The sequence below is a fragment of the Terrapene carolina genome, unplaced genomic scaffold (assembly GCF_002925995.2).
Source record: "Terrapene carolina triunguis isolate 2854851 unplaced genomic scaffold, T_m_triunguis-2.0 Scaffold58, whole genome shotgun sequence".
Lineage (NCBI taxonomy): Eukaryota > Metazoa > Chordata > Testudines > Emydidae > Terrapene > Terrapene triunguis.
This window is the reverse complement of record NW_020664409.1, coordinates 75,618,038-75,641,669: the sequence shown is the minus strand read 5'-3', so window position 1 is coordinate 75,641,669 and position 23,632 is coordinate 75,618,038. Positions and strand designations below refer to the sequence as shown.

The window sequence follows — 23,632 nt, the reverse complement described above, 5'->3', positions numbered from 1 at the left end:
TGTAGGCTCTAAAATTTTACATTGTTTTATTTTTGAATGCAGGTTTTTTGGTACATAATCTACATTTGTAATTTCAACTTTCATGATAGAGATTGCACTACAGTACTTGTATTAAGTGAATTTAAAAATTCTGGTAACCATGAACTATCACCCATTACTTAAAAGTGCACTTAATAATTGGGTGTAGGTGAAGCACTTGACCTAACAAAAGGAGCGGATCTCAATAATATCTAAAATAAAAAATAATAGTGCTTTCAAACCCAATATGAATAAGGAAGTTTTTAGATGTTGGGGCAAATGTCGCTATGATAAGTGGTAGGATTTCTTTAGGGATGGACAATCCTAAAAACAAACAGATGTAGCGGATGTATTTAAAAGAGAGAGAGAGAGACAATGTGCAACCTAGGTTTATAGGCAACCTGAGAAAACACTTTCAGAGAAGAAAGGAACCAACAAAACTATCTGTATTAGGAAATTTCATACATAGGTTTGAAGTATCAGCAATCAAGGTAGTATCTAGAATGTATAACCTCATGATTATGTTTTTAAAGGACAATCTGGATAAAGCTATTAAGTCAAGGAGTGCAGCTTGTAAATATGAAATAAAAGTAAAAGAATGAAATGGGATAATGCAGATGATAAATATTGGCTTTACTACTAACCAAATAGTGCAAGTGCAGTACTTTTTAGTTTACAGAACATATGTTCATCTACCTCTATATAATAAAACATATAATATTGCCTCAGATATCTGTATGAAATGCAAAACAGCCAGACCCTCTTTCATATACATGATATGGGACTTCTGGATGGTACAAACATTTTGGAAAACCATCCTGAGAGAAATAAAAAAAATTAGAGATAGAACTCGAACAGGATTTAAAGACATTTCTATTAGGGCCTGGTAAAAAGTTTCCTATTGGGAATAAGCAAACTACTCCCATTCTTGCCCTTTATAGCAAAAGCAGCAATCTTAAATATGTGGACCCAAGCAACAATTCCTAGCATAGGTCACTGGAAAAAAATATTAATAGACTACACTGTAATGGAAGGCTTAACAAATTTTGTGAAAACAGTGCCAGACAAACTCACAAAACATGGATAAAAGTAACAGTGTACTTCACACAGGAAAACAGTACAATAAAAATATTGAAATATTTTAGATGCTTTGATATAGACACAGTAATCATATACTTACAGGATAGTCAAAAAGAATATACGGAGAGGATAATCCCTCCTCCCCCTTAGTTTTCCTTTCTCTCTATTTCCTTGAGACTCCCTCCATCCTCAGAAAACATTCAGCTTCCCCCCCAAAAGACAAAAATTAATATGAATGATCACACCCACCCACACACCCAACATGTTAAGGTTGTATTTAAATAATTTTGGGGGGAAAAGGGGGTGGAAATGGTAACAAGATAACAAGATATGGTCAACATATAATAGGTTGCTTCATGCTGTTAATTCTGTATTAAGATATGAATGTAATTGTAATGTCTTATTGTCAATGGCTGAAAATATCAATACATAAAATCTCAACCCTCCTGTGATGGGGTGTACTTGCCCTGCACTAGAGCGGAAGGGGTTAAGGCAGCATTCTTAGCAGCGGAAGCCACGCCCCCCTCGACCCTGCTGGGCATGCTCCAGCTGCTTCTGCAATATTAAAGAGAGCAGCCTAGCTCAGTCTGGGCTGACTGCGGAGGAGGAAGGATGCACCTTGCCGGCTCCAGCCGAGGAGCAGCCGGGATTCTGGACCACAGGAGCAGGAGACACCAAGGCCCAGGCAGGCGCCTAGGTATCTGCGGATGCCCAGGGAGATTGCAGTCGTTTCCTGAGTAGCCCAGAGACACCGAAGACACTCCAACTTCAACTGCAGGAGTCACAGTAGGAAATAGCCCAGGGAGGGACTAGCCAGTGTCCCTGTAGCAGTCCGTGTGGTGCAGGCGGATTCTCAGCCGACTTAGTGGCGAACCAATTCGCCACTACCAGGGCTCTGGGCTGGGACTCAGTGGAGCAGGGAGGGCCTGGGTCCCTCTACCCCAGCTGCCCCCTTTGGGGGGCGGCCCATCAAACCTCTTCCTACTGACATTGGCCATTGGGCCGTGCTGCCCTGCAGCCTAGGGGAGTCCTACTGAAACCGACCCTTAGGCCATGCAGCCATGAGGCTGAGGGCAGCCATATCGACTTCAACTGCAGGGCTACCATGCCCTTGCCCCACTCCTAGGGTGACAGCCTGTTCTTGTCCCACACCACTTCCCCTCAAAAAGAAAAGAAAAGAAGGCCATGCTAAGCAGTTTTCTGGACCAAATGCAAGATGAGGGAGATAAGGAACCATGTTTTCTTGTGTCTCTCTTCCTCAGAGCCACATGAAAATCTTTTTAGTTTTTATAATTTTTCATTTTATTTTGGGGAATTTTCTTATTTCTTTAAAATGTTGTTTCATTTCTTTTTATTACATTTACATTAATAAAATACCTCAAATGACTGTATATACATAAAAACAGTATATAAACCTTATTTATCTATACTACATCATTTTACTGAGCATTATTCATTATTCTACACCTTGAGACACTCACCAACCCCACTACAGTTACCCATCCCACAATACCCCAGACAGCTCGTTGAAATGTACCCAATACTGCAGCCCTCAAATAACCCCCTCTTCTGCATCCCACTCAGAGAGACAAAGCCTATGGGACAAATCTTCCCAACCCTTACTGCTTCTTTCTGCAGCCATCCCAGTCCCCACATCTATATCCCTAGGGTGCCCCATCACCCCTTATATATTCTCCCTCCTCCACTGAACCTCAACCCCTCACTAATCCTGCTCCCTTCGGGGTGGGAGACCCAGGGGGGAATTGGGTCCTGTCAGGGGGAGCCAAGCCAAACCTGAGCAGCACTGTGACCCCGTGTGCCAGGTTGCAATGCGGGAGCAGGGAGTCAGGCCCAGCCCCGGAGGATAGGAACAGCAGGAGCCTCCACCAAGGGGCGAGTTTTTCATTTTATTTTGGGATATTTCACACATGCAAAATACATGGGGCTCTACTCATCCTGCTACAATACTTATAGGTTATAATTACCAGTTCCCTGAGCCATCCTATCTTCCTTCCCTCAGCCTGCAAGGTCTTACATAACTCTCTCTCTCATATATATAAATATATAAATAAGAGAGAGAGAGAGAGAGAGAGAGCTCATAGCTTAAACATTAAGAGAGAAGTTCATATACATAACCAATAACACTTTTTATAGCAACAGCCACTTTTCTGAAGTTAGGTCAGTGTAAATATTTCACTATATTTATTATATATACACAAACACACGCATGCATACACACACATCTATTCTTAATCAGCTCAGTAAAAATAACTTACTGTATATTTGTTATAATTATTGTGTTGTAAGAAACTTTAAAGAAAAAGTGCTACAAAGGAAGTGAATTGGAACTGAAGTGGTTTGATAGCTAGGAATACAGGATAACTTTAGGGGGCGGGGGAGGAAGCTTGAAATTAAACCAATTTATAGTAATCCAGTATGTTTGGCATAATTTCCCCAGAGTGAATTCCAATAACATTATTGCTACTCAGCCTTTGCAAACAAAACGTATTTCAAATCTTTAAAAGGAAAATTATTATTATTTAATAATAATAATAATAATAATAATAATAATTTTTAAAGATAAGTGGGGCAAAGTAAGCAGCCACAAAACAAAACAAAAATACTCTGAAATGTAGGAGAAAGATTGGGGTGAACCAAGAAACAAGTTAAACACCAGAGGTCATTCCTTCTAAAGCCCTCCTTAAACTCACTTCTTCTATTAGACCTAACAAAGTATCATGGATCATGAGAAGAAAGTTCTTGCCTTATACAGTTACAAGTCTTTTCTTATGATGGCTATGTGATAGCATTTTATACTTACTGTTTTTCATTAAGTCTAGATTTTTATCAACCTGTCAAAATGGCAGGGATAAGGCACAACAGAGATTAAAACCCAACCAAACATGTTTCACTGACCCAGACTCCTAAGCACAATTTTCTCTGAAGTCATAAAGATAAAATAGCAACTTTAAATAACAGCTGATGTTTCCTATGCAGTCAGCCTAAAAGAGCTTAATCCTTCAATAAATAAGCCATCATCTTCAACAAGATAGTGCATCAATAGAACATACAAGGATTCTAATAGTCCAAGAAGATTCTCATTTCATTATGTGGGATTTTTTAGATTTTTTTTTAAATATTTGTGTTTGTATATTTTAATTCCTGTAAAAGCAGCTAATACTGTAAGGATAAGTTCTTTACACAAATCAAATTATTTAAGTAAATACATTTCTTCCTCCTTTCAAATGTCAGAGCAATTTTGTGGGCTATGCTTCTTCAGGAAACTCTGGTTCACTATGCCATTTGGCATGGGCAAGATACAAATTATAGCAGCTCCTGTTCAGGGAACTTTTACAAGGCATTCATTAATGGAGAAAATGCAAGGCATTTTCTGGTCTAGCCCATGAATATACATGAAACTTGGAATCAGACCCTTTGGTTCCTACATCACATTACAATTAATTGAGTCCCCCACCTAGAATTCAATAGCTCTGTGACCCATACAACATATAGTCATTTATTTCAGGGTTTAACTAACTGCTATTTCTCTAAATTCACTTAATAGTTTCTAGATTTCAAAGAAGCCCTGTTTTTCTATCCCATACAAGTAAGATTCAGACAGTATTAAAGTTTCATCTAGTATAAAATATGGGTATTTCTTTGGTGTTCATAAATTAGACACATTTTGGAAAGCACAAATCAGTGCTAACAAGAAACAATCCCAACAAGAAATGTGTCTATAGTCCACAATCCCAGGTGGCTCATTGGAAAATATCTCCACTCTGACAAAACTCAGGTGCTCCTTTCTCTTCTGCCACTCCAGCCCACAACCAAACTCAACACCCACTTCTTCCTCATGCTTCTGAGGAACCCCCTTGGTTCATTAAGGTCATGCTACATGGTGAACCCAGGAAGGATAAATGGGGATGTGTGTGTTGGGGGTGATGGGGGATTTAGGTTGGAGCTAAAGACTGCCTAGTTGAAAGAGAGGCTGGCAGCATAAAAAACTGAAGTAGCTAATAGATCTGAGCAATTCCATTAGCTAAATTTGGTGAAATTCAGTTAGGTTATCATGAATTAAAGGAATAAATCTGTGTTTAATTCTGGAGTTTCAGAAGTGACCTATATCCACAATATTACCATCATGCATGGGAGGGAGAGGTTGGAGTTTGTAAATATGTAGTTAATAGAACCCAAAGGGGAAAAATGGGCAAAATTTCAGAATGAACAGCTTAAAATGTTTCTTTTGCAAAAGGGAACACTGAAAAGTCACATAGAAAAATTAGTTGTCCTCTGAAGAATTATTGTACCAAATCTGGAGTCTAAATTCACTAATAAAGTATAAAATACAAGGATTTTAGTCCTATTTTAAGAGAGAATCAAAATGCAACCTTAATTGTAAAGTCAATTCCCGTGGCTCTCTAATATGGCATATTTGTAATTCATCCACTCAGTTATATTAGATTGTGAGTAGTGGAACATGACCCTGACTAATTCATGACTTCCAAAAAGCTGACCAGACCACTATCTTATGAAGTGGGATCCATGATCAACCAAAATGTACTGGGCAGCTCTATATAGTCCAGCCACTAGCTAAATGTTAGTCTCCTCCACAGCTTTTCAGCACAGCAGGGGAAATCTCTACCCATTTGAAGAAAATCAAAGTGATGAAAATGAAGGGATTATCTTTGAGTGTCTAAATAGGAGACCAATAAGGTCCATTTTCATCAGCTGTTGATTAAATTTGATACAAATTCCCTCATCCCAGCAAACACATGCACAGCTGGAACTTGGTAAAAAGTGCGGTGGTCAGACAGCTGTGACAGGACCTCACATAAACATCCTCTCTCTAAACAGGTAAGACAGGGTCTCTCTCCAATGCAATAGTCCCATATTACACATTTATTTGGAGAAAGCACACACCAGTTAGAAATAAATTACATTGGTCTAGCAGATTGATAGCAAACCCCTTCTCCCAACAACAAACGGGTAAGTCAAAATCTCTCTCATTCCCCCCTGCAGACTCCCTTTTACTATAATTATCCCAGCCAGCATCTGGCCAATAAGCAGTTTGTGTGTGAGGGAGGCTTATTACAACTCACCAAGTAAAGTATCTTCTGGGTTAGCACCATTTCTTTGGCTTGAAAATGCTGGTGGAAGATGTCTCTCCCTGGCGGAGGCACTGAAAAGTAGAGTTTGTCCAAACAGCAGTAGGAAGCATGTAATCATTTTCTTCATTTTCGTGAAGAAAAAGCAAGATGGACAATCAGGGATGCAAAACTGTGACAAAGAAAAGAAATGAAATGAACTCTTTGATTAACCAAACTATGTGTACTTATGCTGTGCTTATGGCAGCCACCCTGCCCTCACTTCCCCCCTTCTACTACATACAAACACCCAGGCCTGGTCTACACTAGGAGGTTATGTCGAATTTAGCAGCGTTAAATCGAATTAACCCTGCACCCGTCCACACAACAAAGCTATTTAGTTCGACATAGAGGTCTCTTAAATTCGATTTCTGTACTCCTCCCCAACGAGGGGAGTAGCGCTAAATTCGACATGGCCATGTCGAATTAGGGTAGGTGTGGATGGAAATCGACGCTAATAGCTCCGGGAGCTATCCCACAGTGCACCGCTCTGTTGACGCTCTGGACAGCAGTCCGAGCTCGGATGCTCTGACCAGCCACACAGGAAAAGCCCCGGGAAAATTTGAATTCCTTTTCCTGTCTGGCCAGTTTGAATCTCATTTCCTGTTTGGACATCGTGACGAGCTCAGCAGCACTGGCAACGATGCAGAGCTCTCCAGCAGAGGTGACCATGCAATCGCAGAATAGAAAGAGGGCCCCAGCATGGACTGATCGGGAAATCTTGGATCTGATTGCTGTGTGGGGCGATGAGTCCGTGCTTTCGGAGCTGCGCTCGAAAAGACGGAACGCAAAGATCTACAAGAAGATCTCAAAAGCCATGAGAGAGAGAGAGGATACAGCCGGGATGCAACGCAGTGCCGCGTGAAAATCAAGGAGCTGAGACAAGGCTACCAGAAGACCAAAGAGGCAAACGGATGCTCTGGATCCCAGCCCCAGACATGCCGTTTCTACGAGGCACTGCATTCCATTCTAGGTGCGGCCGCCACCACTACCCCACCACTGACCGTGGACTCTGAGGATGGGATTTTGTCGAGGGCCGCTTCCTCGGAGATGTTAGCGGACGGGGAAGATGAGGAAGGAGATGAGGAGGACGAGGCAGTTGACAGCGCTTACAACGCTGATTTCCCGACAGCCAGGATCTGTTCATCACCCTCACAGAGATCCCCTACCAACCGTCCCCAGGCGTTAACCCGGAGCCAGAATCAGGGGAAGGATCAGTCAGTAAGTGTTTAAAACATGTAAACATTTATTTTGAACAGAACAGGAATATTAACAATATTAACAATGGGTTTTTCATGATTAGTTTGCCCTAGGCGCTTAACATTTTAGTCCTTGGCAGTGCAACTACTGCAAAAGAATCAAACAATGTCCGGTTTATGATGATTAGTTTGCCCTAGATGCTCTACTTTTTAGTCCTTGCCAGTGCAGCTACTGGAAAATAAGGTCTATATGTCCGGGGATAGAGCTAAAATCCTCATGGGACATCTCCACGAAGCTCTCCTGGAGGTAACTGGAAAGCCTTTGCATGAGGTTCCTGGAGACAGCGGACTTACTGGGTCCTCCGTGGTAGGAAACTTTTCCACGCCAGGCTATCATCAAGTACTCCGGGATCATTGCCTTGCAAAGCATGGCAGCATACGGCCCTGGTTTTTGCTGGCTTTCACGCAGCATGCGGTCTTTCTCTGTCCCAGAAATCCTCAGCAGAGTGATGTCGCTCATGGTGACCTGCTTTGAATTAGGGGAATGTTACTGTTGGGACTGCTTGCCTGTTCCTTTACAGAACTGTAACCGGCGGTTTACAGCCACGCGGTGGAGGTGGGAGAGGGGCAGCATACAGGGATCTTTCCCGGGGACAGCCGCGAGGGGGTGGGACAGGGGCAGAGTTCATGCTTGCCGGATTGCCGGCAGCAGGAACTGGCCAACGCTAGGAGCATTGCTTTGAACGTGAAAGGAGGGCACTGCTATAATTTAAGTTTTAAGCAGCCAAAAGTCTACGGCTTACCATGTCAGCCTGCTACCCAAATTCCGCTGTCCTGCCCCGCTTGTCTGATCTCCAGTGCAAGACCCCAGGTACTGAATGCGAAGGCCGAAAATTCGACCTTGTCCTGAGTGCGCATGTGATAGGTGCTGTGCATGGTCTTCTTCACAGAGAAAGACTATGTTCATTGTTCACAAAAAATTATCTTTGTGAGGAATTCACTCCCTTTTTCCCATCCCACAGCTATGACTGTCTCCCGACCTACCCTGGCATCCCCCTCCCAGAGGCTGGCGCAGATTAGGCGTAGAAAGAAAAGGACACGGGACGACATGTTCTCAGAACTTATGGGCTGCTCCCGAGCCGAGGCGGCCCAGCAGACCCAGTGGAGGGAGAACATGTCCCAAATCCATCGATCACACATTGAACGGGAGGAGAGGTGGCGGCAGGAAGACCAGCAGGTGACTCAAACGCTGCTTGGACTAATGAGGGAGCAAACGGACACGCTCCGGCGCCTTGTGGATGTTCTGCAGGACCGGAGGCAGGAGGACAGAGCCCCGCTGCAGTCTATCTGTAACCGCCCTCCCCCGCCACAAAGTCCCATACCCCCCTCACCCAAAGTCCCAAGAAGGAGGGGCGGCAGGGGCCGTGAAAACTGTCACTCCACCCCTGCAGACTGCTCGAGTACCAGAAGGCTCTCATTCCCCAAAATTTGATAAGTCCTTTCCTTCCCGCCTCACCCAAGCCCCCGTCCCAGTTTCATCCCCTAACTGTGTAGTTGCTAATAAAAAATACGTTTCTGTTAATTACTGTTTCCATTATGTTCTTTTACAGGAGAGTGTGTTTGAAGGGTTGAAGGGGGTTGGTAATTGGAGAGGACAGTCACCTTTAACAGGGTACAGACATGGGGGCAGGTTCAGCAGCAGGTCACACACACATTGCAGTCACTAGGCACCCTGGTCAGTCTGGGAGGTGGTTTTCATGTTCTATGTGGGGGTGGGCTATGTGACTTTGTGGCGGGGGAGGGCGGTTAGAGATCTTATGCAGCGGTCCTTATCCTGGATCACAGAGCCACGCAGCAGTGGATCTGTAACCATCCTCCCCCGCCACAAAGTCACATAGCTCCCACACACAGAGTCCCGAAAAGGAGGGGTGGCAGGCTCCATTGAAACAACCAGTCCAGCACTGCGGACCGCTCTAGGAGCAGGAGCCTGTCATTCCTCGATTTTTTAAGTGTTCTTTCCATCACTATGCCCGCTCCCCACCACAGTCTGCGTCCCAGTTTCAACCTTTTACCGCGAAACCCGTAATAAAGACAGGTGTTCATTAACAAAGTTCCATGTATTTTATTTTTAAACGTGTGTTGGAAGGGGGGGACGGGGTGACCGGGGTATGTAGCTGCAGAGGATAGTCAACATAAACTGGGTAAAGAAACGGGGGCAGGTTCAGCTTCTCTTTAAACAAAGTTAATAGTCACAGGTTACCCTGCTCACTGAGAAACCTAGCTTTCAAAGCCTCCCGGATGCACAGCGCGTCCCGCTGGGCTCTTCTAACCGCACGGCTGTCTGGCTGGGCGTAATCAGCAGCCAGGCTATTTGCCTCAACCTCCCACCCCGCCATAAAGGTCTCCCCCTTGCTCTCACAGAGATTGTGGAGCACACAGCAAGCTGCAATAACAATGGGGATATTGGTTTCGCTGAGATCAGAGCGAGTCAGTAAGCTTCTCCATCTCCCCTTGAGACGTCCAAAAGCACACTCCACCACCATTCTGCACTTGCTGAGACGGTAGTTGAAGAGTTCTTTTTCAGTGTCCAGGGCGCCTGTATAGGGCTTCATGAGCCAGGGCATTAGCGGGTAGGCTGGGTCCCCGAGGATCACTATAGGCATCTCCATATCCCCAACAGTTATTTTGTGGTCCGGGAAGTAAATACCTTCCTGCAGCCGTCTAAACAGACCAGAGTTCCTGAAAACACGAGCGTCATGAACCTTGCCCGGCCATCCGACGTTGATGTTTGTAAAACGTCCCCTATGGTCCACCAGTGCTTGCAGCACCATTGAAAAGTAGCCCTTTCGGTTAATGTACTGGCTGGCCTGGTGGTCCGGTCCCAGGATAGGGATGTGAGTTCCATCTATAGCCCCACCGCAGTTTGGGAATCCCATCGCGGCGAAGCCATCTATGATGACCTGCACGTTTCCAAGGGTCACTACCTTTGACAGCAGTAGCTCAATGATTGCGTTGGCTACTTGCATCACAGCAACCCCCACGGTAGATTTGCCCACGCCAAAGTGGTTCGCGACTGACCGGTAGCTGTCTGGCGTTGCAAGCTTCCAGAGGGCTATGGCCACTCGCTTCTGGACAGTCAGGGCTGCTCGCATCCGGGTGTCCTTGCGCTTCCGGGCAGGGGACAGCAGCTCACAAAGTTCCAGGAAAGTTCCCTTCTGCATCCGAAAGTTTCGCAGCCACTGTGATTCATCCCAGACCTGCAGCACTATGCGGTCCCACCAGTCCGTGCTTGTTTCCCGGGCCCAGAATCGCCGTTCCACAGCATCAACATGACCCATTGCCACCATGATGTTCACGGCGCGGGGTCCCGTGCTTTGCGAGAGGTCTGTGCCACTCTCAGACTTCATGTCCTCACCGCGATGCCGTAACCTCCTCGCCCGATTTCTCAGCATCTGCCTCTGGAAAAGGTGGACGATAAGGTGCGAGGTGTTGATAACGGCCATAACTGCAGCGATGGTCGCAGCGGGCTCCATGCTCGCAGTGCTGTGGCGTCCGTGCTGTCACTCACCAGAAAAGCGCGCAAAATGAAATGATTGCCCGCCGGCGCTTTCAGGGAGGGAGGGCGGGAGTGACGGTTGGATGACGACAGTTACCCAAAACCACCCTCAACACATTTTTTTCCCCAGCAGGCACTGGGGGCTCGACCCAGAATTCCAATGGGCAGCGGGGACTGCGGGAGCTGTGAGATAGCTGCCCACAGTGCAACGCTTCCAATGTCGACGCTTGCCCCGTTAGTGTGGACTCACAAAGTCGAATTACAGCCCTTAGTGTGGAAACACACGTTCGACTTTGTAATATCGATTCCACATATTCGATTTAAGTAAAATCGAACTACTCTCATAGTGTAGACATACCCCCAGACACACTGGTTTAGAACGACTCTCATATCCATCAAAAGACGGGTCGACATAATTAAGTAATTCACGTTAGCAGACTACAGTTTGGCCTTTATGAGACTGGTATAAATAGATGACCTTCATAGTTGACATTGTTAACAGATCTACTCCTAGGTCATTCACAAGAAGCAAATTGATGGAAGTCTAGAAAAGGGACTTTCACTATGTGATCCTACCACTTACTATAAGTAGGTTTGAAATAGCTAAAAACAAAGCACCACCCTGTTCAAAACCCTGAACTTTCAGTCGGTGGAGTGTATTTTCTAAAAATAAATGGTCACCTTATACCATCTAGTAAACTCTCAAAAAATATGCTCGTGAAGAGTTGCCATGGATTTGGTGGAAGGAAGACACACACCCACACACATGAATTTCAAGAAAAAAGCTCGATTGGCTGCACCTTTCACGCTTCACTTCTCAACTCCTTTTCCCGTTTACACAGGGCCGGAGGTTCCTGAGATTTTTTGCCACTACTTCTGGTCCATGGCACAGATTTGAAGATCACAGAGTTCCAGTCCGTTTCTCTTCAAACTTACTGTTGACAGTGTCTTTCCATAGCATCCTCAGTCTTCCATGTCCTTTCTTGCTGTCCTCTTCCTGATCATTCTTTTCCCATTCTTATCACAAGTCCAGCCCACTTCAAACATGCACTCTCCAGCCTATCACAGAGTCACAAGTTTCTCTTCCCTGTGCACTCATTCTCCTCAGTATGTTATTTTCTACTACCTGTATCATCTTCTTTTCTTTCATCTCCATAAGACCCACAATTTCCAAACCATAGAGCAGGCATGGACAAACACACACAGCATACATTTTTCCTTTCAGTTTGTTACTTACTTGCCAGCCCCATAGAACTCCTGCCATCTTTTTCACTGCTGCCCATGGACATTGATTCTTCTTTTCAATTCTCCAGATCTCTCTCAGATGGCACTAAGTGTGCTTCCCAAGTACACAAATTCTGGCTTCTGATTCAACTTCTCTCCTGAAACTTCAAATCAGCAGCTCTTCTTCCACCTCCCCTACTTTCATAATTTCAGTATTCTTTGTGATTACCTTCAAACCATGGCCTTAAAACACAGACGTCTGCTCTGATAGCAAAAAGCAATTAGTAAATAAGGTGTCAGCCAAAAGGGCCAAGTCATCACCATACATTAGTTTTACCTGAGTCTCCACAGGCTTGGTTTTCCTGCTCATTAACTCCATAACTAGGATGAAGAGAAGTGGATTCAGTACACTGCCTTGTCTCAATCACACTGTCACCTCAAAACTGTCTGAAATTCCATATATTGTCATCACCTTAGCCCTGGATCCTTGATATAGTTCCTCTATCTCCACCACTTCTTGAAGTCCTTTTACTGTCCCTCTCAATGCCCCAAACACCAACTCCTGCGGAATCAAGCCATATGTTTTCTCAAGATCAACAAATGCTACATAGCAATTATGCACTCCATTTACACTACTTTCAAACTTCTGTCTCATTGCAAATATTGAGTCTATAGTACTCCTTCCCTTCCTAAAGCCATGTTGCTCCTCGTCTATATTGTCCTTCACCTCAACCTTGCTTCCAAAACTCTCTCAAGGACTTTGAGAGGCTGACATAACAGGGTGATGTCCCAATAGGTGGTTGAATCATTTGCATCATCCTTGCCCTTCCAAAGAGGTACAATCAATCCTGTTCTCCAGTCATATGGTAGTCTAGCCTGAATCCAGCAAGCAAATAATAATTCATTAAGCCACTTTATTCTAGTATCTCCAACTGTCTTGATCATATCATCAGTTCTCATCTTCACCAACTGGTTTACCATTTTTTGTTGTATTCAGTGCTTCTTCTACCTCCTCTACAGAGATCAATACCTTTTGAGGCTTCCCCATAATTGTCGATGGTGCTTGCTTGAGTAACTTTCTCTTCTCATTTAACAGCTTCCATACCTCTGTCACCTCTGTAGGGTTAATCACCACACAGTTCCCATCCTACACACATAAAGATTTATTCATATCTTGTGTTTCATGATTCCTTTTTTTTTTTTGCCAACCTAAAAACCAATTTCCTGCCATCTTCCACCAACTTTCTATATAATTCCTCTTCAGCCTCCATTCTTGCCTTAGCAACTGCTTTTTAACCCCTTTTTGCCAGTATGTATGCATTTTTTTTATTGTTTCATTATCACAATCTGCTTCCTAAAACTCTTGGAATAATTCTTGGTTGCACCTTTATAAATATAAAATCCATCTGTAATGCCCAAGAGAAGCAAAGGTAGGTCTTGTAAGCTAAATTTGAGGCCATTTTACCCTTTCCTAAATGGTTGACAAGGGATTCCAAATATCAAGGTTCAATCATAGTGCTACAGGCACCCCAGAGGTTATCTAGATAAATTTTGAATGTCTACCAGTACAAAACAGCAAATCGTTCATGCTGAGATTGTACCACTATTAAGCCTTCATCAGTCCTGACTGGTTATCTTTTTCTCTGAAGGGACTGAGTTCTCCTACCTCCCAAGTGCCAATGAGAAACCATGTACCTCTATCCACCCACAATCCAAATTTCAACCTAATAATTTTGCAAGGACTACCTGAAACAAGATACCATTATGCCCTGTCATGCTTGGCACTGAAAGGGAGTGGGGGTGGGGGGAAATTCTGAACATTCTAGTCTGGCTTCTGGAAACTTCTGCAACTGCTAGCCCAATCTTCTTTGACTCTAATCAACACCATTCCATTTCCTGATATCCCATATTGCCCCCAAAATAAATTGTTTGGTCATCCACAGTTCCCATACATGTCACTGATAAGGAGCATAAGCTGGTTCCAGTGCATACCCTCAATGCTTTCCTAAGTGATCCTGACTGCACCCTATTTGAATCCCAGCCCTCCCCCTTTTTGGCCATCCACCTCCAAACCCAGAACATGATGCTGTGGTCAATGGTTCTTACAACCTGAGGGGCACCCAGTTCAGAACGCATGAGGAAAGAAGTTGAGAGGTAAGGTAACACATCCCAGGAATCACCCCCCAACACCAACTGCTGGCTACCCATACTTCACCACCAAGGAGCCTTGCATTGGTAGCTGGCATGGTGATATCAGTGCAGAAAAAATGGATTTAGTTTACTCAGGAGGTGGCTATATGAGAAAAGATGAAAAATGGCAAGGATCTGGTAACGGGTAAGGAGAAGTCTCAGCCACATGGAGGAACAAGCTGGCAAATTTCACAGGCAACATTAAATCTCATAAGCACTTTTTAATGACAATTATCATCTACACAATGCTTTATAAGATGCTAGAAATGTTTTATTTAGTACATGAGCCCCAAACCTGACATGCAGAATCATATAGGGCTCCAGTCCTACCCCAGGAGCTAGCAAACTAAGGGTCCCAATTCTGTGAGGCTTTGAGTAAGTATTTGGAATCAATGGATGTTCAGCAGCACCTCACAGGAGGTGCACAGTACCATATAGGATAGGGTGCTAAATCTGTCCCTCTGAAGAGCAGAGACCCAGCAATGTGGTTATTCATGTTATGGCCCATCGTCCACTCATGATCTGTCCTTGTGTAGGTCCCACTCCACTGCAACCAGACTCAGCTTCTGACCAGCAGCCATGCAACAGGCCTTAGAAGCAGTGGATCTCTCTACTGGGGATGTGGTGTTTTGGTGCCTGCCCCAACTCCCCTTCAACTGTTTTCATACCAGGCCCCTAATGCAGAGAATGGGGTGCAAGTGTGGCCCCTTCTCTTAGTAGCAGCAGAATTTGGGGCCTTGCAGGCCAGTTTTCCCTCTGAAGTAGAAATTAGTGAGGCAGACTCAGGTATTTCCTTACTGTAATTTGTTTCCTTGAACAGAGATGAGACAAACTTACACTTGGCACAATACTATTCAATATCTTTTATTAGTGGCCTGGAAAAAAATATAAAATCATTGTTGTTAAAGTTTGCAGATGACAAAAATTGTTGGAGTGATAAATAATAAGGACAGGTCAGTTCTATAGAGCCATCTGCATTACATGGTCAACTGGGCTTACTCAAACAACATGCAAGGAGATGTTTGTAGGAAACAAGAACATAGGTAACACTTATAGGATGATGGACTATTGTTTGGAAAGCACTGACTCAAAAGGATTTAGGAACTTTTGAAAATTGGAGCCTAAGTGTCATTGAAAGTCAATGGGATTTAGGCTCCTAGATTAATAAGTAACTTTTGAAAATAGGACTTAGGTGCTTTTGAAAAGTTTGTCTTAGGGATCATGGTGGATAACCATCTAAACATGAGCTACCAGAGTGATGTGATGGCTAAAGGGAACAAATGTGATCTTCAGATGCATAAGCAGGGAAATATTGAGTAGAAGTAGGGAGATATTATGATCAGTGTATCTAGCATAAAAAGGATGTTGACAAATTGGAAAGGGTTCAGCAAAGAGGTACAAAAATGTTTCAAGAGCTGGAAATCTTGCCTTACAGTGAGAAAGATTAAAGAAGCTCCATCTGTTTATCTTAACAAAAAGAAGAATAAGAGGCAACTCGATCATGGCCTAGAAGTATATTGGGATTATATACAGTAGAGGGCTCTTCAATCTAGCAGACAAAGGCACAACAACATCTAGCGACTGGAAGCTGGTTAGGTAAATTCAGACTAAGGATGTCGTAGATTCTCTATCACTTGAAATCTTTAAATGAAGATAGCTTATCTTTTAGAAATATATGCAATCACTAAACCAGGAGTTATGGACTCAATTCAAGATTCACTTGGTGGGCCTGTACTATGCAGGAGGTCAGACTAGATGATCATAATAGTCCCTTCTGGTTTTACAAATCTATGAATACAGCACACAAGCAACAATCACTTTCAGAAACTCAAGAAAAGGAACTTCTCCCTTCTCCCAGAAGCAGTTATGTTGCACCTCTGTCACTCTGCCTCAGATGTCTCACTGATTCAATCCATGAGTTATCTGGGAAATCTCTAGTTGAAGGCTCTGGATAGCTACATGGCCTGGAAACATGAGCCTGGGCATAATCTCCTTTTGCAGCTGCTCTGGCACATAAGGAAACCTTAGCGCTTCAGCTAAGGATAATGCTTTAACCCACACAATACACTTCACGATTCTCTGGATGCAGTTACAGCATGGCACCTTTAGCTCCTTCCATGGGGAGTTTCAACTTGAATGCTTAAAAAAAATCAATGGGCACTACTGTGCAAACCATTAGAAATAGTGGACATCTCTATTTGGGCTGTGGAGTTCTGATGCCTGCTCCAGCTCTGCTTCAACTGTTCTCATAGCATGTCCTCTCTGCTGAGAATGTAGTGTGAGGGAAGAGCTCCGGACTGATCACAGGGATCCTGGAACAGCAGCTATGAACCCCACAGCATGCCATATTGATCACATGAGCAATAAAGAAGTTGTGGCTAATATGCTGCACTCTAAGCGCCAATGAAACAGCTGGGACATTCTGAGACTGAGGGTCAGCTGAAGACAGGACTGCATTTTTCTGGTAGCTCTAGCTGATACTATTGGAGCTTATAGGGAGTTATGCCTTCACTGCTTCCTCACCTCCTTCATCTTAGGGGACACCAGCAAGGCACTCAGAGACCTCTGCAGCAGACCTTCCTTTCTCCCTGGATTGCTGCTTCAGTACAGGAGCCAACCAAAGTATCAGTATCAGAAAATCCTCTTTAGAAAGCCAAAAGGAGCTCTCTCCAGGACAGAAAATGTAGAGATTTCAAGACATCTTTCCCACAACTGCTCTTATGATCACTATAGAAATTGGGCAAGCTAATAAGGAGGTAAGTTTATACACAGCAACTAAAGTGGGGTATCAAGCTGAACCACTAGCGGTGTAATGTGTCCCTCCTCTCCACTCAGCCCAAACAATCTGGGAGACTGGACCAACCACAAGGCAAACCCAGTTTACCCATTTCCCATTGCACCCTCTAATGGGGAGTCCTGGAGACAATGGCATATCACACCCCTCCCAACTGAACCACTGACTTTTTGAAGTCAAAGGAAACCACTGCTTTCTGTTTTCTTCCTTTGCTTTGGGCAAACTCAGCCCAGCTGTAGGGCTGGACTACAGGAGGCTCAAAAATAATATGAGCAATCAGACATTTTGTGATAATTCAGGAGAGTAACACAGAGCAACTGTTCCACTAGTTCTGTGACAGTACCAAATCCCCATATTCTTAGTTTTGATGCTTGGTAACTATATCGAATTAACTGGACTTTATAGTGCAATTTCTCAGAAACAACATGAGCATTCACACAAAAAATGATTTTATTTGTAGCAATTTTTAAGAATTCAAATTTTATTAAACATCTTATATAATCTAACACACACAAAAATCATAAACATAGCTAAGCATGTAAGCAAGTACACATCTGAATACATTGCCTGTTGTAATATTGTGCATGCAGCTCACAGTCAGACCTACACCAAATATCTTTTCATTTTGTCTGAGCTGATTACAATTAATTTTAAACTACATGTGGTAAAAGAAAAACTTGGAAAGTTTTTAGAACCTCTTAACTCTTAGTTCTCTTACTAGATCCTTACTAATAGTTTTTGACTTACCAATAATATCTGCTAACCCATTAATATTTTATTTGTATGTTATAATAATTTGAGTGTAGCTCATAGTTAGAGCTCAAGACCTTCACCAGCGTAGTCACTGAAAAACAAATATAAGCTCCATAAGTTGTATAGTTCAGGCCCCCCCACAAAAAAAAAACCCCTCAGTGATCCTTTATCAGCACTAGGGATGTAAATATCATTTAAAAAGATAACCGTTTAAACTATTAAAATGGTATCAGTTAATCGATTAAAGGGAGAGGGGCCCCAGCCAGCTAGTTTGGCCCAATGCGGCCTCCACAGACGCTCCATGCCAACCCAGCAGCAGCTTCCCTTCTCTTCACTAACCAGCGCGCCATCCACCTCCTCAGCCGAACCCCTTCCAGTGGCACAAAGGGAGGCCGGGGACTATTTTACCCCACGACAGGGCTCGCAGCACCTGCCTGCCTCCCCAGCCTAAATACGTTCTCCCTGCCCAGCTGGCCACCCCTCCGTGAAGCTCCCAGGGCTGGCCCAGGGCTGCTCCGGCCAGCCCAGGGCTGCAGTCAGCCATGGGCTGGGGTCGGGCTGGCGCGGCCCGGGGCAGGAGAACGGGATCGAGACCTGCGCACAGGTGGGTTAACAGACTAATACTTACCAGTTAACCATTTAATATTTTACATCCCTAATCAGCACCTACTAAAAATTTTACCATGTTTACTTTTTACTGTTGATGTAAAAGGATTATTTAGTTTTCTTATCTTACAATTTTTGACAAACAAGATATATTAAGAAAAAAGTAAAATGAAAATAAAAAACCTTTTGCATTCCTTAGAAACACAAAAGCATATTATAACATATTCAACATTTCAGCTTCCACATTGCAATGTCATTGTGCTATATAAATGTCGTAGTAACACTTTCTTGCTCACACTCACTCAATTTAATTATCTAATGAACTTAGTGAAAGTGTTAAGTATATTTTCTTTGAGAATACATTTCAAATTATATTTTATATCACTTCATTTTCGACATCTCTAATGAAATAAGAAACAGTAATATAGCATCTGTTAGTTATTTCTAATGCACCCATCTCTGTGATATCTGGCCCCATTAATATCACTGTGGCTAATATTGACAACATTATTAAAAGCAACTAATGATCATTTCAAGAATTTCAGAAATTTACCATAATAAAAGTTTACAGTGATCTTGGAAAGCAGTACACCCATAGAATGGTTCACTCTTCACAATTTCCACTGAGCAGGATTTACCAAGGGGGATTCTTATTTTATGACAGCATCAATCTCCCTGTTATTTTTCTTCAGTTGCTGCTTGGACAATAGATCTTTTCATTAAACTTGTTCTTTTGGGGCAGATACATCTGCACTCTCCGGTTATGGATCTGTTCTAGACATCAGAGTTTCAAAATTACCAGAATAGTAGCACTGTGGTGCTGAGAAATTTAGTTTTGTCCACTCTGAAAAGGCACTATATTTGTAAAGTGCATATTATGTGACATATAATACAAGTTGGCTGTTCAGTTTTGTCTCCTAAAGTACAGCTACTTAGTTACAAACTGAAGGCTCTATTTAAAAAAAACAAAACAGGCATGCTATCTTATCCATACTGACCCCTATGCAGCTAAGTCAGGTTGAAGAAAGGGTGAACTGAACACCACCATCTGCCTAAAACAAAATGTTCAGGATATGAAGTAGTGCATTCCAGATACTCCTTATTTATAATGTAAACAAAGTTGAATTGTGAGCATGCCTTATCAATTAGAATAATCTGTCATTAGTGGTCTGATTATATGTGAAATAGTGGCAGTTGGTGTTTCCCCCTCACCTGAGTAGAGTGTACCAATCATACTAGATTCTTTATATCTGATTAGTCTTCCTCTAGTTTGTATAAGCTGCCTAAAATATCCCTTACTATTATATTCTTCGGCCTCAGTCCTGCACACACTTAAGCATGCATTATACTTTACTCATGAGTAGTCCTACTGAAGTCAATGGAACTACTTACAGAAGTAGTTAAGCATGTGTATATTTGCAGGATTAGGGCCTTAATTGCAGCCTCATATAACCAGCCTAATGTTGTATTTTCTTTGAAGGAAATAGTATGGAATATGATTAAAGCTGTTTTGAGTTTCAAAGATTTCAGTTTTCATAGAAAAATCATATGCATGTCTCACTGTGCCCATTATTAGAGTTCCTTATCCCTAGACGTGTTGGGGATTTGTTAAAACTATGCCTTCTATCTTAGTGCTCCTTATTAGGGCAGGCATACCAAATCCCATATGATTTTTTTTCCAATCTCTCAAGCTAAACAGAGTCAGGCCTGTTCACTTCTTGAATGGTGGCCTAAGAAGAAAAGCCAAATGCTTCAGAAAGTGCTTTGTAAATCAGTAGGTTGCATTCTTCCCCTCTGAGTTAACACTAACCTAATCTCCAGCATCATGTTAGGGGTCAGTATGATACTGAAATGCAGTCTTCTAAAACTGAGATCCTGACCATTTGTGGTCACTGAAGATCCCAGAACAATTTTCATGAGGCTAGAGAGTATCATCAACTGGCTAATTTCCAGATTAACTAAATATATTCTACTTAATTTATATTCCCCTGCCATTTCAACTGGCTACAGTGTTCTTCAGGACTATTTTTTGTCTTGTCAAAACAGTTCCTATGTTTTACCCCAGAGGTGGCCACGATTCAGCGATGAGCCATTTGTAAAGATAATATACAACTGTAAGATATCATATATACTTTTGGAAAACTATTAAACAGTTATTGTGAGGTCAAATTTGCCCCAAAATTTACATCAGTAAGTAGTAGTATTAAAAACAAGTTTTTACAAAACCTAAGACCAACATAAATGTTAAATGTTACATAAGATACTGAAGTACGTGAATGGCCCCATAAAACTGGGAGCTTAGTCTTACATAATTCATAATCATATTGAATATAGGATAGGATACGGAGTCACTTCACCCACCACTGAACTGTAGCTATCTGTGTGGTGGCAGGAGTGTCAGTTAGTTGTTTGATAGCACAAAAAAAATGAAGAAATACACTTATGAAGAAATACACTGATGTGCCTGCTCTGGCAAAATACATTCCTCTCCTCTTCACTCCTCAATATTAAACAACACAGTTAACACTAGAACTTAAAAATCTGTGGCTACTCAGGACTTCATAGTTGTCATAATTCTCTACACCATGACCACTCAGAACTTTACAGCGGAAACTGGGGACATAACTCAGATTCTCCTACTCCAAAAGCATAGGCCCCTACCACCTGAGTTCAAAGGAGAATCTCCTTTAGCTACAGTATAGTGTTTATGACACACCATTTAACTGTTCTGAGACTGTGCAGGAGAAAGCAGTGAGGCCCATACACATTAGCTCTTTCATTACATACAAAATACAGTCATAAATATAAAACAGAGGTTGCTAATGGTGTTTTCACATTTACTCCCCGCAGCAGCACCTGGGCTGGAGGGGAGAGGCGCCTCTCCCGGCCGCAGCAGCTCTAGGTCTGAGGCGGCAGTTCTGGGGCTGGGTTGGGGCCAGGTGAGGGGCGCCTCTCCCCCAGACGTGGCAGGTTTGGGGCTGGGGGAGAGGCATCTCTCACCAATATGGAGGTGATGTGTGACACACAACAAAATTCATGTGGAAGGGGTGGGGCTGAAGGGTTTGGAGTGTGGGAGGGGGCTCAGGGCTGGGGAAGAGGATTGGGGTCCAGGGGGTGAGGGCTCTGGCTGGGTGTGTAGGCTCTAGCTGGGGATGTGGGCTCTATGGGGGATTCAGTGTGACTATTTTTTACTGCCCTATAGTACCTAAGAATAGCAGCAAGGATCTGGTTGTCTATAAGAGAGGCAGGGCAGGTAGCTCTTTCAAGCAAGGACTCTAAGCACCAATTGTTCTTCTTGACTCCTCTATAAAAAGGTTTGACAGAATGTGAGCGTTTCTTTTATTTCTAATTTCAGTTGATAATCTCAATGTTTATTTTTAAGCATTCTTTTCTGTTTTTATTGATGTACGCGTTCACAATTGCTCAAAATTTTGGGTTTTAAGCATTTTTTCTATTTTTATCCATTTAAATTTTCACAGTTGTGGGAAAGTATGGGCAGGTGTCAGATGCTGGGAGAAGCAGATAGTTAGTTATTTAATGACAGTAGAGGTTGAGATTCAAAAAGCTAAAGCTTTATAACCATTACAACACAAATTGTCCACATCACATGTCAAAAGATACACAGTAAATATCCTTAAATCCAACTCTAAGAAGTTCTCAAGCAGCATTTTTCTTTCTTTGCCTCTGTAAATTTCAAGTATCCTCAATGGAACTATTATTTCACCAGTTGGTGTATGCACCGATACAAGCTAATGCTGCCAAGCCCAGCTATGCATCTGGAGAGTCCATCTCAAACCCCAGCGCTGGAACTGGGTAGCGGCTGTAGACTTCAGACAGGGAGCTAGATCTCCCAAACTGCCCCAATCCCCGCCAGCTCAGGAGCTGTTCGGTTCCAGCCCTGCTCTGACCCAGCCACACCTGTAGCCCAGCGGGCTCCGCAGCTTTGCGCTCTGGCGGGGCGCTGCGCCCCAAGGCTTGCTCGTGCCCGTCGGGGAAGGGCATGGGGGAGCCGCGCAGGTCCCCGCGCAGCCGGGCTCTACCCGCGGAGGGTTGGGCTGCCAAGGTGCAGCGGGGCAGAGACGGCGCTTACCTGCGGCGCTGGCCCGGCGGCTGCAGCCCGCGAGCCCGGGCAGGCTGAGGGCGAAAGCCGGGGCGCTCCGCACAGAGCCGGCGAGCGCCCTCCGGGGAAGAGCCGCCCGCCGCTGTGGGCGGGGGCCGGGACGGCTCTGTCTGCGCGCACGCGGGGGCGCTCGGCTGGCGGGGGCGGGCGGGTGCCTCGCTCGGAAGCGGCGGGGGGAGCGGGGGCGCCCGGTTTCGAAGCTAGACTCGGTTCATCTCCTCCTGGGCTCGCCGCGGGGGAAGGGCCCCACACCCTTGTGCCGGCCGGGGGAGGAAGGAGACACTGCCCCCCCTCCCCCGACACGCCTGAGGCCAACTGAGGCCCGGCCGAACGTGCTCCCAGAGCCAGTCCCTCAGTGGGTGCCGGGAGAGCCCCTGGGGCCGCCGCCCCTGCAGGAGGGCCCCGGGATCCCCTGCTTGACCCCGGGCTAGCGCAGCTGCCAGCTCGGCTCCTGGAAGATGCCTCCGCCCCCCGCCGTACCCCCACCCCGTTATTGCGTGTCTCAGACCTGGCTCTGCTGAGGAACGTGCTTTCTGCACAGCAGAGGCTGGGGGGAGTTCCTGTCGCGGCTCCTTGCGATCCCAGGCAGGAGAGGCTTTCCCGGCCACAGGGAATCTCCTCTCACGAGCGGGGCAGGGAGCCTCAGCTCGTCGTGGAAACTGGGAGCGGTTTGGTTTTCCCGGGCACCAGAAGTTCAGTCCAGGATCAGCAGCATCCTTCTTCTCCCAGCCCCTGATCTGAGCGTCAGCCATTGGCACCAGGCCGGCGCAGTTAGTGATTCCTTGCCAGGGAAATCCACCAAAGGAAACGTTGGGAAATGGAAATCCCATTCCCTACACGAAGCACCTCCAGGGCCAAAGCAAACCGTCCCCAGTGAATCATGCGGTCTTCCTGCCCTCAGACGTGGTTTCTCTGTCTGCGTGGAGGCTGTGGGAGTTTCTGTAG

General features: G+C 44.4%; 1 protein-coding gene across 3 annotated transcripts in view; it reads right to left on the bottom strand.

Annotated features, from left to right (window-relative positions):
• MATN2 (matrilin 2) overlaps window positions 1-23,420 on the bottom strand; it is a 103,637-nt gene extending 80,217 nt beyond the window's left edge. The window contains exons 1-2 of one of the 3 annotated variants that reach the window (XM_029914376.1): window positions 23,196-23,420; window positions 6,201-6,378 (exon numbers count right to left, since the gene is read on the bottom strand). In XM_029914376.1, coding sequence (XP_029770236.1) covers window positions 6,201-6,336 — 136 coding nt within the window. In that variant the 5' untranslated portion in view covers window positions 6,337-6,378; window positions 23,196-23,420. Of the gene's footprint in view, window positions 1-6,200; window positions 6,379-22,657; window positions 22,749-23,195 lie in introns of those variants that run through there. The other 2 variants (XM_026663300.2, XM_029914375.1) reach the window with 2 other exon arrangements.
• Between the last annotated feature and the right edge of the window lie 212 nt (window positions 23,421-23,632).